The 15,936-nt window shown below is 37.7% G+C and overlaps 1 protein-coding gene across 1 annotated transcript in view; it reads right to left on the bottom strand.

Moving 5' to 3' along the window:
* DCDC1 (doublecortin domain containing 1) overlaps positions 1-15,936 on the bottom strand; it is a 433,887-nt gene that overhangs the window by 402,967 nt on the left and 14,984 nt on the right. The window contains 2 exon segments of the mRNA XM_066253876.1: positions 14,302-14,464; positions 14,948-15,104. Of these exon segments, the coding sequence (XP_066109973.1) occupies positions 14,302-14,464; positions 14,948-15,104 (320 nt within the window).

Genomic DNA, 15,936 nt, shown 5'->3' on the forward strand with positions numbered 1-15,936 from the left:
CACACCCTCTTCCCTTCCTCTTTGCTAGGCTATCTCCCTTCCTACTCAACTCAGTGCTACCTCCTCCAGGAAGCTTCCTTTAATCTATCTCTTTTTAAGCTTCAGAGCTGTGCCCCTCATTTTACTGAACTTCTCTGGTTTGTATGTGTGTCCCTGTTAGACTTAGCATTTCAAAGGCATGGAATGTGTTTTCATCTGTGAGCCTCTCAAATCTGGTATGTTGTAAACAAGTGTGCTTTTTGGATGTTTAACAAAATAATAAAAGTTAATCACACATTTTCAATGTAAGTATCTGTTCCTTGCTATATAGTCAGCACCTGATAGAGGCTCAATAAATATGTGTAGAATATTTGTCAAACATGTCACATGGGAACATTATTTCATTAGGCAGATATTAGGTAATATTTTCATTAGGTAGATATTAACTTGGTTTATGGCTTCTCTGTATTTTGGAAAAGAGATTACATTTTTATATTTATGGTTAATTAGCTTGTTCATTACCATGTCCTTCATTGAATCTACTCAGAAACCAGGTATCACGGAGGACAGCTCAGAGTAGGAAGAAGCAGACAAATCATAGGATTGGTGTGTTACTACCCGTCAGTCTCAGAACTGTAGAACCTTGGGATTGAAACAAGACCTTAAAAATTATTGACTCTGACCACCCACTTCATTTACTCAGTTCATTCATTCATTCATTCATTCATTCAACAAAAAAGCTCTGAATGCTTACCACATTTTTCCTGCTACATACACTGTACAGAGAAGATCTCAAAGAGCTCTAGGTCCATTTGGGAAAACAAGAAAAGAAAACAAAAGACAATGTGGCATGCGCGAAGTCAGAGGTGGGCACAGGGTTTTGGGGGAGCATGGACTAGGGGCACCTGCTACAGCTTGAGGTGGTCAAGAAAGGCTCTCCGAAGGAAGAACATGAAGTAGGTCTCGAAGGATACATGTGTGGACGAAAAAAGAAAGGAGGACGGGGCCATAGACTGAACCTGGCAAGCTCTGGTGAGCCCTGCGCAAAGGCCTTGCAAACTCAGAGACCAAAAGTAACCACACAGGACGGTCTGAAATGAAAACTTCCTAACAAAAACAGTTCCTGGTGGTAGTCATGTCCTGGGGAGGTATTTTTTTCTAACAAAGGTCAATGCTTACCTTAAGCAAGCCTGTCGTCTTTTGCATCTACAATAACGTACTTAATAACATGCCTTTGAAATGTAAGGGTAATCTTCTTTTTCTTCCCCACTAGAGCAGGAACCAACAACCCCCACATTGTTGTTATTACTGTGTTAATTAATTAACTATCTTATGCCTGCCCATGTAAAAGAAGTTTCAGTATACAGGGGATCCTAGGGCTATGACAGTCTGGACATATGATGTTTCGAGTTTACGATGCTCACTCCCATAAAAGCTTAAAAATATTGAGATGTGTTTTGGCTTATCCCACTAGCATCATACTTTTTTTTTACACTCATGCTTTGTCTTTTATTTTTTGTTAGTACAGTACAGTGTACAGTACAGTATATTTATGTCCTTTTCTTTTTTTCTGTGCCTTAGTTTTGTTTTATGTTCTAGACTATGATTTTACAACTGTGTTAGGATAGGTAAGTGACTTAGGCTAGGGTATGTGTTGACTTACACCAAAATTCAGGCTACATCACTGTCATAGGTAGGGAACTGTGTCGTAACCCCAGGACCCCCTGTACAGTACACATTTTACTTTGTATCCAATCTCAGAGATTTCCCTACTTTACTTTCTCCCACCTCCCTATTCTGTCACCAACCAATTTCATGTAATCCCCTAATGACTTCCCCTTTGATTCTAATGTATAAAATAAGTGGTAAAACTGCCATTTGGGGAGCATTTTCTTAATCCTTTAAGACTTTGCTTTCCAGCAATTGTCAGCAATTTGGCTCACATAATCTCATAAAAATTCGTACAGGTTTGAAAGGTTCTGAAATTGACACATGGAGTGGGCAAAAGAGAGAGAGCATACTCCAGGTAGAGGAAGCAATGCAGGCGAGCGTGATGGGACACTGAGCGTGAACACAGAGAGGGAGGTCCAGAATGAATCACCCCAAGATGTGCCTTAGTGGTACAAAGATTACTTTGAGCAAAAGGCAGTTTTAGCTTCAGGCTCAAGAGAAATTTCTGTCCCCGGCCCTTTAACAACCTAGAAGAATTTGAATACAAGGCCTTGCTTATAAACAGATGATCAGGGAGAGTTCTTTTTACCTTTTTATAGACAGGGCAAACATCTACAATCTACTGAATGTCTGCTACCATCCTGCAATGGCCCTTCGAAGCCCCCATGGTGCATTCCAAGCTCAGGATGTTTTATATACCTCAGTCCCCTTTTCTATCTCAGAACCTCTCATGAATGCATGTTCTCTGACTCTTTTGTATACCTGGGGTTCCTGTGAGGACAATATTAAATTTTATTTTCTCTTGTCAATCTGCCTTCTGTTGAGTTATTTGGCCAGTCAAAAAAAAACTAGAAGAGAGAAGGGGAAATCTTCTCCCTTCCCCACAGTGGCCAGAGATGGAGCAGGGAAGGTGTGAAGGAGCCAGATCAGAGCCTTGTGCAAACACTGGGAAGTCCCACCCCTCCTGAAGTAGGCCAGTCCATCTTGAGGACAGGTGAGACTATTGGGAAAATCTCCCTTACATTAGGGCAAAATCCATTCCCTATGAAACAAAGCTATTGGGATAAGCGAGGAATCCTCATTTTTAGCAGCACCAGGTGGTTCTTCTGTAGGGACATGCGCCGTACTGTTAAGAAATGTGGTTGAGCCTGACCTGTGGTGGCGCAGTGGGTCAAGTGTCAACCTGGAAATGCTGAGGTCACTGGTTCAAAATCCTGGGCTTGCCCGGTCAAGGCACATTGGGAGTTGATGCTTCCTGCTCTTTCTCCCTTCTCTCTCTCTCTCTCTCTCTCTGTCTCTCTTCTCTAAAATAAATGAATAAAAATAATTAAAAAAAAGAAATGTGGTTGAGGGCAGACAGCAAGGGTAAGTATTATCACATCCAGAAGTGAGAAGAAAAACAGAACTGACACTTCCATGCCAGCACTGAGAACCCGAGGGTGCTCAGCAGAGACCTGAGTGGGTGTTAACCCTGGTGAGAAAGAGGATTAATCTCAGAGGCTGGGAGAGGGTGGGATGTAGAGTAACCAAATGATATGGGTATTGTAAGGCGTGTGGGACAAGGAGGTAGGCCGAATATTAAACAAGAAACTCAGTGCCATCTCAACACAATTTGAACTTCTAAGAACACATCCTAGCCAGAGCTAACAAATGCTTTTTACACTTGTCTTTATTTAACTTGCAAATCTCAGCATCCCTCCCAGGGTTGAAACTATCTGGTCCCTTTGTAAGAATTATTGATAGAAAACAACCTTCCCCTGCCGCCCCCCCCCCATGGTGGAACTGCTCCACAGTCCCTCAGTTGTGCATAGCCGTGAGCCTTCCCAAAGGTCACAGGATCTTTCCTCTCTTACTCCCTTACTTTCAATAATAGTTCATAAAACCTACTACATGCAAAGTACCATAAAGCGTACAAAGATTGAGGGGAGAGATGGGCAGGAAGGGGCATTCCTGAGAGGATGTGGGAAAGCTGAAAAATCTCAGATCTATAGGTTCCCGGGAGAATCATTTATACCAGCACTCCACTTCTGACCACTGTCTGGTCTCAGACAGCATTAGCATAACCATTAGCCTCTCTGCAATGTAATTATTCTTGAGCTGCCTTACTCTGGCCCCCTGCCAAAGGGAAACACTCACAAATCTACATATGAATTTGGGGCAGGGGATTTTTAATATACTCCCTCCAAATGTCCACTCACTGTTTGCAGGCAAGCAGGCTGCTCTAATGAGGTCCATTCCCTCCCCTCTCACCACCAGCTCCTTGGGATATGGATAGTTCACCATGGTGCCTATTTCATTTGGTTCTTCAATCATCCATTGAACCACATTTTTTGAGTGTCTATTAACTGCCAGGCCCTGTGCTGGAAAATTATTGTGAGTAAGGAAGCTATGGTTTCTTTTCTAAGCAAACCTATTCTAGAGGAAACAAGAGACATTTATTTTACCAGCAATTACAAATCTGATTACAAAAGGGACATTTAGAATGTAATGGGTGCTTATCCCTACTAGTGGGAGCTTCCATAGGCAGTACTGTAATGGGGAATGAATATGCTATATTACTGATATTAGTCTGACTACCTATAGAATAGGATTATAATAAGAATATACTAATAATGTTTATAAAAGAAGTTATATAAAGCCACCCATGTTAAACCTAGTAAATATTAAACCCAGCTTGTCATTCTACTATAACTATGCTTTAATATTACCAATCTAGTAATCAAAGTTATATACTCTGTAAAAAAATCAAAAGTATACAATCAATTCCATGCTTTCAGCTATGGTTGAGTTTTCATTACTTCAACAGTCTGTTCCCCTTCTGGAATAAGGAAGGTTAATGCTGGTGTGAATCACAGACCTTCAGCTGACACACATCAGGAGTTACCATCAGAATGAGAAGAATGAACCCGCGGGCCCACTCCTCTCTTTCCCAGCACTCTGAGGCTTTCAGTTTCCATTCTCCAATAAGGTCCAGAGCACCGCAGAAGCCCAGCCAGCCATGAAGATAAGGACTTCTTTCCCTCAGGAGAAACTGCACAAGCGTTCTCTCCCTAGGAACTCTTCCCCTCCTGACTTCTCTCCAATCCCCTATATAAGCTGGCCAAGGTGGCTGAACTGTTAAGATGAAGAAAAAAATCCCCCCATCTTCTTAGCACTTGAATAAACCTCTTTCCTTTTTACCAGCATCCAAGTCACAAATATTGTTTTGTGTGTGTGTGTGTGTGTGTGTGTGTGTGTGTGTTGTGGCAGGCAGCAGAAACTGTGGGTCATTTTTCCAGGTACCAGTAGGACCAAAAGCAATGCCTACCTGTGCATGAAGTTCCCCTTTGGAGACTTCTTGAATCCCAACCTTGTTGACAGTACTCTAAGCAAAGTCTGTTTTTACACACTGCTGGTCAAATAAGTTTGTAAAATATGATTTTTATGTTTGCTCGTTTATAGTTTGCACTGGGGGCTGGGCAGCACCAGGTATATGTGGTCTGTGAAATTGCAAATTATCTTCCTGCTTGGGAAGGGCCATTATTTTACTACTGTTTGCTGGAGGAGAGATTTTTATGCCAGAAAGTTTTGAAAAGAGAAGAAGAGGAAGAGAGAAGCTATGTTTGCAGAGTGAGAGCAGAGAGAATGCAGAGTGCTGAAGAAGAAGCCAGTTTGTGCAGAGAGGAGAAGGTGTGCAGATGGAGAACCAGAGCTGAGAGGCTTTGGGAGCCCTACTGAGATTGGTGAGGCCTTTTATACAAGGAGATACAAGAGAAGATTCTCCTGGTTGTGGAACTGGAGAATATGTCAGGGCTTTGGGAGCCCTGAGTGAGAGGGAAGTGTTTTCCCTGTGTGTTTGCTCATCAGCTGGTGCGAGACTTAATAAAGGAATGGCCCACCATATTTTGATCCCACTGTTTCTTTACTGTCTGTCTGAATCCAATGAGAACCTGCATGTGCATGGCCATGACGGTGGCAGCCTCTGGCCATACACACACCCAAATGCCATAGAAGTGGTCAAGGTCACTGTTGGTCAAATAAGTTTGTAAATATGATGTATATGTTTGCTTGCTTGTTTGCATTGGGGGCTGGGTGACGCCAGATACAGTAGCCTGTGAGGTTGCAGGTCCCCTTCCTGATTGGGAGGGGCCATTGTCTTGCTGATGTTTACTGGAAGGGAGGTTCTGCCCCCATCACTGAGAGGTGCAGGAGATTTCTTTTTTTTCTCTCTTCCTTGATCTCTTGCCCTCTATGGGAAAAGCAGGTTTTCTGCTTTTCCCATGGCTTTTCTGGTGGCTTGCCTGTCTTGGTGAGACACCAGTAAATAGAATGGTCCACCATTCTCTAACTCCGCCGTTTCTTTACCGTCTGCCCGAATTTAATGAGATCCTGCATGTGATGGCCAGCCATATGGTGGCAGCGGCCCCTGGCCTTACAGTCACCATATCCTCCTCATCCCACCCCCCTTTAAATTTTCCAGCCACACCTACTGGGTTTCAAAGCATTAGGGACCAGATCTATCCCAGTTTTCTGTTCTCAGGCATTTCTCTCTAGAAAGTTAAGGGGCCATCAGATGGGGATGGGATTGGGGCCTACAATCTAGTGAAGTTTTAATGCTTACCAAATCCTTGGAAAATACTTGCCCTAACATCATATCCCAGCTGCTCAGGGATTGCCAAGGTCCCTTGATTGTTCAGACACTCAAGCTCCTATAGCACTCAGGACATTATGCTCCATTCATGGTTTAGATTGTATTTTGAAAAATCCACACCTCAAAATATTTGCATGATTTTGTTTATAACTAAACATTGGAAAAGATAAAGCCCTTTCTAACTTGTTTCTGTGTTAGAAGGTCTAGCCCTGGCCGGTTGGCTCAGTGGTAGAGCATCGGCCTGGTGTATAGAAGTCCCGAGTTCAATTCCCGGCCAGGGCACACAGGAGAAGCGCCCATCTGCTTCTCCACCCCTCCCCCTCTCCTTCCTCTCTGTCTCTCTCTTCCCTTCCTGCAGCCAAGGCTCCATTGGAGCAAAGATAGCCCGGGCGCTGGGGATGGCTCTATGGCCTCTGCCTCAGGTGCTAGACTGGCTCTGGTCGCAACAGAGCAACGCCCCGGATGGGCAGAGTATCGCCCCCTGGTGGGCGTGCTGGGTGGATCCCGGTCGGGCGCATGCGGGAGTCTGTCTGACTGCCTCCCCGTTTCCAGCTTCAGAAAAATACAAAAAAAAAAAAAAAGACGGTCTATAAAAATATCATTACGTTTTCTTAGTCTTATTTAAAAAAAAAAAATGATGCCTCTCACAAATTAAATAAATCTGGGTTGTCCCTGCATTGTAATTTTCTATTTTGCATGTATCAGGGCAAAAAAGAATATTGCTCTCTTCTGTCACCAGAATAAAAGCAAACTTGCAACTCCAAATCTATGAGCTTATTAATAATCTTATTTTTTAAAATGCATTTTCTTGTAGTTAGGTAATAAACTTGAAAATACAATAATGCTGTCAAGTAGGTATAGCTAATGACATTAAATATGAACAAGCACATCATTTCATGGGTGCAAGATGAACTTATAAAATATAAATGCTCTGACAGTAAGAAAACATACTGTTATATTCAATTATATCATCTACTCAAAATACAATTGCTTCTATGTTTGGTAAATAGATTAAATCCAGGTCACATTCCTGTGTTCAACTGAGTTTCTAGTCACTCACTTTTCTCTAAATCTTGTGTTCTTTGTTTCTGCATGTTCTTAAGTGTCATCATTTATTGCTATAGGCATGATGGCTATATTTAACTAATAATGACAGTGGTTGTCATTAGATTTTAACTCAGTAACACTAGCCTGACATACCATTTAAAGTATGTCTTCAATTTAAATTTGATTAAAATTACAAATGTCCTATCTGTTGTGCCAATCAAAAAGTTGTTACCCTTCCCTTGAACTTTTCTACGAACTTTCTTGAAATAAGTTATGGCAGCTTAAAGGTAATGCTAGCCTTGGGTCATAAACATATTGTAAAATACAGCTCTTGGAATAGAGCAGAGCAAGGCCATTTGGGGCTCCTTTTTATAAAAGAACTTGATTATGACTTACACCCCACAAAAACATTATCGAGGCATAAAGCACAATACAGTGAGAGTTCAAAGGCTCTGATTCAGATTTGCACACCATGCTCTGCACACAGTGCTTGACAGCTCTTTCAATTGGGCTGTATGTATTTTAAGATCTCAGATGTACCAAATACCTTTGGCAGTAAAATCAGGTACTTGTGACAACCTGTACGACAAGCTGGTGGAAATGCAATGCTGTAGACACCTATTACATATAGTAGGCTTTTACATTCATCATCATATGTACTTCTCATAGCTACACAACAAGGTGTAGAGTATAAAGCTCTATTTTTGGATGAGGAAACTGACATTAGAGAGGTGACGCGAATTGTCCAGCTGCACACTGTAGTTTTCTGCCTTGTCAGTGATGAAGAAAGTAGAGACAAATGATTTTTGTTGTTTTTTTCCTGAACCCTGTCAGGTATTCCGGGAAAGTAGAAGTGAACACAAAATTCTGATTAACAGCCTTGAGATTCCAGCATTTGGAATCTTAGTTATGCTTATAAAATGCTATTGTTAGTATTCTATTTCGATAAGGGATTTATAGACATTTAATTTTCAAATAACTTATATATTCTTTTTTTAAAATACAAGACAATAGCCAGTAATCCTTTAATTGCCTCTATTTTACATGTAAGGACATTAAAGCACTGACCATTCTGTCCAAGAGCCTATAACAAACACTTTTGCAAAATCATCTAACTTCAAGTCTAGTGTTCTTGCCACTAAATAATAATATATTTCTCATGTTTCTCCTAATATATGTCTAAAAATGTCAAAAACAAATGGTTTGAAAAGCAAAACCCTCTGAAACAATAACTATAAAATCCATAAATGAATTCTCAAGTAAAGTGACAAGCAGGGTAGGCAGACAAAGGCCCAAGATTTAATTTAATGGTTACTGCAAATGCTTGCTTCATTTTTAAAACTGTCTCCTTGTTTCCATGACATTACTTGTTCTTATGACAGCATCCTTTTTATTTCCTTTATAACATTCACACTGTCAATAAATACCTGATTTAGTTCTCCATACACTTATTGTCTATTGCTACTTCCACCCCACTAGAAGCTAAGTTCCATGAGACATTAGTCGTGTTCACGCAGTATCCTTAAGGGTCGGTACAATGTTGGCATGTTCTAGAGACGTAATAAACATTTAAGGAAATGATTGAATACATAAATGACCTCCTTTTAACTATTCGTCAGCCTCCTCGGACATGGAAGCACAATCTTCTTAGCTCCCAAACACACTTTCAGCTTTAGTCAGGGAGATACTCTGTGTCCACTCTTACCCATGCACCAAACAATCCAAGGTAATGAAGACAATATTTGTATCCCTGCTGAGTTAATAGCCTAGTGAGCAGTGAAATTGATCAGTTCTCTTTGTAGCTGGGACAGAAAGACTTTATCCAAAGTCCTTAGGTCAGATGTAATTCTATGAATAAAAATTTTTGAATTTATAAAATGTTTATGTTGTGCACACATCCTAATGGTGTGTATATTATACATTATCCATCAAGGTCCAGGAACCCGTCATAATCAAACACATGCATATGTTAAAAATTTAGATGTTTCTCAATGATTTGACATTTTGACAATATAAGGAGATGCTGGCACATGTGTGTTCTTGACTTTCCTATTAGCTGAGGAGATGTTTTTGGAGGGGGGGGGTCTATCTCTTGCAATTATCTTTAGATCCACATCTGTTATAGTAAGGATACTCTACACACTTATTTACAGATTTAAAACTTTTAGAATCAGGAAATACAAAATATATGCCTATAGTTTTACCTTCATTTATAGAAATAAAAGCATGTGCTATCTGCCTGACCTGTGGTGGCGCAGTGGATAAAGTGTCAACCTGGAAAGCTGAGGTTGCTGGTTCAAAACCCCAGGCTTGCCTAGTCAAGGCATATATAGGAGTTGATGCTTCCTGCTCTTTCCCACCCCTTCTCTTCTCTCTCTCTCAAAAAAAGAAAGCCATGTGCTATCTCAGAAGAAAGTAACTGTTTTCTCTATATAATGTCATTTCCCCTGCTTTTGAATACTATAGATGCGGCTAAGAGGAAGATAAGATGAACTGACAAATAACCTCACCTAATACATATAATATAGTTACTATTCAAACAATATAACAGAGAGTTCAGAAAGCACACTCTTACTCCTGCTGTCTGCCCAAAGTACGTGGTAGCCACTTTATAGGTAAGCATCAAGAAGCCCAATATCTGCTTTAACAGGACTAGAGCAGCTGTCAGCTGGTCTGTAGCACTGTCTTGAGATCCAGGAGCACAAATAGCAAGGTATGTACAATGTAATATAGATAGTGGGCATTTCTTGAAAATTGTACTTTTAACACAATCATTTACAATCACACATTCAGGAAACATATAATAGAATATAATGCGTGAATCCAGGTTCATTAAACTAATGCATTTTTTTTGAAAAACAAAATATGACAGAACGTTTCATTATTGACTCAGATACGAGAAAAAGTGTTATGCTGCTATTTATAATGTGTCTTGTGTGTCAGAGAATTGAAATATTTCCAAATCATCAATAATTAAAATGATGAGAATCCATCATTTCACTGACATTTACTTCTACATGAAAAGATGGCCTCTTTTAAATGTGCTCACACATATTCTTGTCAATCAGAAGCTGTCACAGCAAATTATTTCACTTTGTAGATCACATGACAGCAGAAAATCTCTAGGTTTAAATTTAGATCTTAGGTGTAATATCAAGAACTCTTTTCATGGATTTTTTTTGTGTGTGTATGTGTGATTACATCTTCACAATACAGTATATAAAAGATGTAAAATCTTATTCATAATACTCAGTTATACTTCAGGTTAACAAAACTCAGGACTTAAATGAATCACTGTAAATGATAAATCTAAAAGCCAAATGGTAGAATAGGATAGATAGGAAAAAATAAAATTATAAAACTAAAAACATTTCAAAACAATCAAGAGCTCCAAACATTGGAACTTAGACCTAATGAATTAGGTCCAAACAGGATTTTCCCCTCATCTTCCTTAAGACATTTAAGCAACTGCAGGGTGTACCATTGTGTATACTAGGTTTGCATTGCCTAGCAGTTATAAAGGAGCTAAGCTCTTATTTACCCCATGAATCTGATGCAAGAATTCTTACTATGCTACCATTAAGCAGAAGATTCAGGAAAATGAATACCTAAACTACATATCCATAAATCTGAAAACTTTTACATGCCTTTTCAAACAATTCGTTAACTACTTCTTCACAATTCTAGTGGAATCATTAATAAATTTAAGAATCTCCAAATGCCAGAATTATAAGACCTAAGACAGTTGATAATCATCAATGGTGTTTATAAAAATATTTCTATCTTTCTCCATATACAATTAATCATTCTGCTTAAGTATTCAACTTCAAAATGCAAGAATTATTGTAATATTATATTTCAACAGAGAATGCTTCATGTCAGTTTTGACCTTGGCCTGACCTCTATATAAAAGCTTTGTGTTTTGAGGTCTGTGATGAATAGCTCTCTGGCTTTCTCTTAAATCCAGTGCCACTGGCTGTCAACAGTGGTGCTCAAAAGGGTGGTAAACTAGTTTAAAAAAATTAGATATATTCTCTAAATTAGTTAATTCAATACTCTATTGAGGAAAAAAATTAGAGAAGTTCGGTATATGTTTTTCTACCTTAGAAAATCTGGAACTAGTTCTCAGTTAGGCAATTTTCACTATCTATATTGCTTTCCCAAAGAATAAGAAAATAATGAACTATAGAAATACAACCGCCAAAATATACATAAACTTACTTGGCCTTCATGTGCCGGAAATGAAGTCAGTTTTCCTTTGGAGGACCCATTTGATTTATATCGGTGTATAGTGTTCTCAGTTTTAAAGCTTCATAACTTATTTATCCACTTTATAGTCTTTATAGACCAGGGCTTCTATCTCTATGCCAGAACTACACATAGAGTAGATACTTAGTAAGTATTTATTGGCTTAAATTTAGATTAAGTTGAGTTAAAAACTAGAGAATAATGATAAAAAAGAAATCAGACTCTGAGCCCTATTTTTCACCTGTCTCTGATATATCCTAGTACTGGCACATGTTATGCTCTCAATAATGTTTGCGGAATGAATAAAAACCAGTATATTGAAATAATGAATGGCCAGTTGCTGACACTAATGCCTATCGGTTGATTGTATGTAAAATATCCTTACTCATTTGGAAAGATAAAACAGTAACACCCAATTCTGCCTACTGTTTTACACCCATTTACCATTAGAATGTTCACTTTTCCAACTTCTGAGAATACCTCCTTACCATAAATTAATCTACCATCTTCAAAGTTATTCATGCACGTTTTATTTTTATGGTACATTCAGGAGAAGTTGGCAAATTATTGATTCCTCTATAAGACCCATGCAAGAAAGGTGATTTTAACTTGATTTTTAAAAATGTATGTGACATATATATGACATACATACATGAAATCTCCCCAAAGTCCTTGCAAATGACCTAGATCAAGTTATACATAACATTACCATACATATATGCATACAAATGTGTAATATTTATTTACATTTCTACTCTTAATGTTGTGAAAGAAACCAAATACCAGTCTTTAGGCTTTTCTATGAGCTTAATTTAGATGAGTGGCTTTTTCCCCATTATACTTATCCTAAGTCTTTTTAATGGACTTGTGATATGCTAGTCTGTGTCCAAGCTCACCTACAATTTCTTTTCTCAAAAGACAAGGCACATCTGCCACCTGCTCTACTCCGTGTCCCAGCAACAACTGTCGAGCAGCATAAAGATTGATTATCAGTCAAAAACCATTGCACAACACCAGATTTTGGTGGGTTAAGCTTGCTGATCCAGCAAGAGATGGTGTGAAATTTTCAGGAGTGTGTGCCAACATTTTGGTGCTAAAAGAACAGCAGTGCATGTCACAGTGAAACACAGCCAAAGATTTGCAGACAAAGCAGAGAAGTTTTTGTTCTGGACTTGGCTTTAAAAAGGATAAAAGAGAAATGAAAAGTAGGAGGAAATTAGTTTGTACATATAAAAATCATCCACAGAGCAACATTGTCATTTTAGGCATACACATCCAGGAAGTTTTCTAAGAAGCATAGCTGTAAATAATTTTTATATATCTCTTCCACAGTACCACTGTCATATGACAGGCAAGCATTTCTTATTTATAAATATAATCAAGGATCTTAAGAAAACATTCATTATATAAATATTTTTAAAAACCCTCAGAAACATTTACCTACAAAGACTATGCTTATATACAAGCAGATGATTAATGAATACAAAATAAAGGCAGCCATATTTTAAAGTTAAAGCAAAATTTGAAATTATATGGGTCTACACTATCATCTAGGTAATTTTTACTGAGTATCGTAGCAACAAGTTTCTTTACAAGGACCAGATTACCTTAAACTTTCTATTGAATCCAATAAATTATTTACTTCCTGATGATCAAGCATTATGAAAGAGACAGAAATCTTAGTATTATTTTATATAATAACGTTAATAGAGAAAGAATTTTCATTATTTCATCTGTATTGAATTCCAGAATTACTTTTCTTCTACTTGTGCAATTATTGCCTAGACTTGCCTTTGGTTCACCAGCTTTATAGCAGTTGCAGAAAAAAAAGAGACACTTTTAATAATGTATAAAAAGCATAAGGGAGCAGAGCAGTTAGATACAGTGAGTTTGAATGGCAAAGCTGTGTCATTTAAATGCGATTACCACATATTGGATTTGATAACAGACTCTGGATATGACATGCTTGGAAAATATTCTTAGAGAGCAGTACTTTCATTTACGTCTTAAAATGTACTCTTTGCCACTAAAGAAAGAAAAAAAAGTTTTTTATTGAGAAAATCTCCATATTTCTGATATGTTAGAAACAATGCACTTATTTAAAAAAGAACTTACCTGCAAATATGTCTAAAATATATACATTTATGTTTATAGTTCATAAAAATTTATATGACTGTAATTTCTATGCTATGTAAATATATATACATTTCAAGGTAGAAGAAGTCAAGCTGTAGCATTTACCTTATGAAAACTTTTATTAGGAAAATTACATGTATATAAGAATTAATGTTTTCATTAGTGGCCACATTTTCCTAATTATGTTAATGCCATCTGAAAAGAAGAACAATGATACTTGAAACTTTCAACTATTTTCTAAGAGAATAAGTATAATGAATTATGTCTGTTGGATGTCACAGAAACTAAACAGCAAATTCAATAATCTCTGATTTAATTTATTATATTTTCACCATTTAACCTCCTGCAGGCTCCCTAATGTCTATTCAGATCTATATTAAATTAAGCACCAATGCTAATGAAGGGCAATAAACGTGGCTGTCAGTGGATTTTTCTTTCATTAACCACATTATCCTCTTACTGAGCTGTAAATGCGTAAACATTAGTTTTGTTAAACCATGCAAAAAAGACAGGATGAAAATCATTTTTTAATTGCATCCCTCAAGCAATTTACTGTACGTGGGGGTAGGACTTTTTTTTTTCTTTTTTACCTTTAATTTTTTTGAATGGATCTAAAAAAGGCTCTCCCATTGAAACATAAACATCAGCTTCATGGGGTATATCTTCGGGTTCGAGGGCTTCAGTGCCGTCTGCCAAGAACACGCGTCGTGCAGCCATGTTCAGATGCAGCTTTTCCGTGCACGCCTCCAGCAACTGGGAGAAAGCAAGAGGTAAGAGAGAGTGATTTACAGCCAGGAAAAGAACACATTTCCCTGAAACTAAAGCGGCTAACAATCAAACTAGAAACTTGAGTCAATTGCCAGTTAACTTGAGTAACTCTACCCATAACAGAGTTATTTTCTAGCAGTCGAAAATATAAAAATGAAAGGAAAATGACAGCATTGAAGAATATCTAATGATTGTCTAATTTTAGTCCTCAAATGTGCTGTCAGTTAAATGTTCTTATAACTCTACAAGATACAAAGCCATTGTGTCTGTTTAGATTCACTATTTATATATTGATGAGAAAGGAAAGGAATAAAACGCCTGTGAGTTGTACGCATACAAGAGCAATTTATAGATTCGCATTACTAAAAAGAAAAATTTAACCTAATAAATGTCATTTTTCTCATTGTTTATATTATAAAGAGAGTAAGGAAAGAAATGAAGCACTGAAAACTTGTGAACACTAGTTACCAAGGTGATGGTTGGTTCAGTCACTTTGGCCAAGACTGTTCTAGATCCATTTTTGTAAGCTGTTACTCTAATCGCTCTGGGCTGAAGTTTACGTCTTTGAGAGATTCTATGCCAATTCTGGGCTGACCGAAATTTTAAAGAAGAGAACCCTGCAACTCTGAAGAGAGAGAGAAAAAAAGTAAAGATTGGTACATGTTAATTACTAAAAACATTCAAAAAAATATTATCCTGGATATTTTTAACACATAAACCCTAATGATTATAAGTGTTCTTAAAAAAAATTTTTAGAGGATATAATTGTATATAACTACTTAAATATTTAAAAACACTATACGTTTGCCAAAACTGTTCATGTAAAACACATATCTTAGAATAAATCCTTTGTTATCATTTTACTTATAAAGCATCACAACACTCATTTAAAAAATATTATATCTATAAAGCAAAAAATAGCACTATGATCTTGTAAAATAGTAAATGGCAAAAATTTTCCCTTAAGTCTTCAAAGACTTTTATTTTTAAAAAACATTTCAAATTCAAATAGAGTATAACTAAATTTTTTATTTTAAAGTTAATTGCAATTGCTTTCATTTCAAATTGTTTGGAGGCAGTAAGAGAAGATTTCTAAATTTTATCTTTTAGTCAAAACCAGTGGGGGTCATTGTTTTCTTGGCAAAAGTGGACATGTAAATTACTCAAATGTCAATTTTTTTAACTTCAGAGTTCTGTAACCAACCCTGTTCATTCTTTTGTGTGTGTGTGTATGTATGTGTGTGTGTGTTGACAGAGACAGAGAGAGTCAGAGAGAGGGACAGATAGGGACAGACAGACAGGAAGGGAGAGAGATGAGAAACATCAATTTTTCGTTGCGGCTCCTTAGTTGTTCATTGATTGATTTCTCATATGTGCCTTGTCTGGGGTGGCTACAGCAGACTGAGTGACCCCTTGCTCAATCCAGTGACCTTGGGCTCAAGCTGGTGAGCCTTGCT

This window comes from Saccopteryx bilineata, chromosome 1 (assembly GCF_036850765.1).
Source record: "Saccopteryx bilineata isolate mSacBil1 chromosome 1, mSacBil1_pri_phased_curated, whole genome shotgun sequence".
Lineage (NCBI taxonomy): Eukaryota > Metazoa > Chordata > Mammalia > Chiroptera > Emballonuridae > Saccopteryx > Saccopteryx bilineata.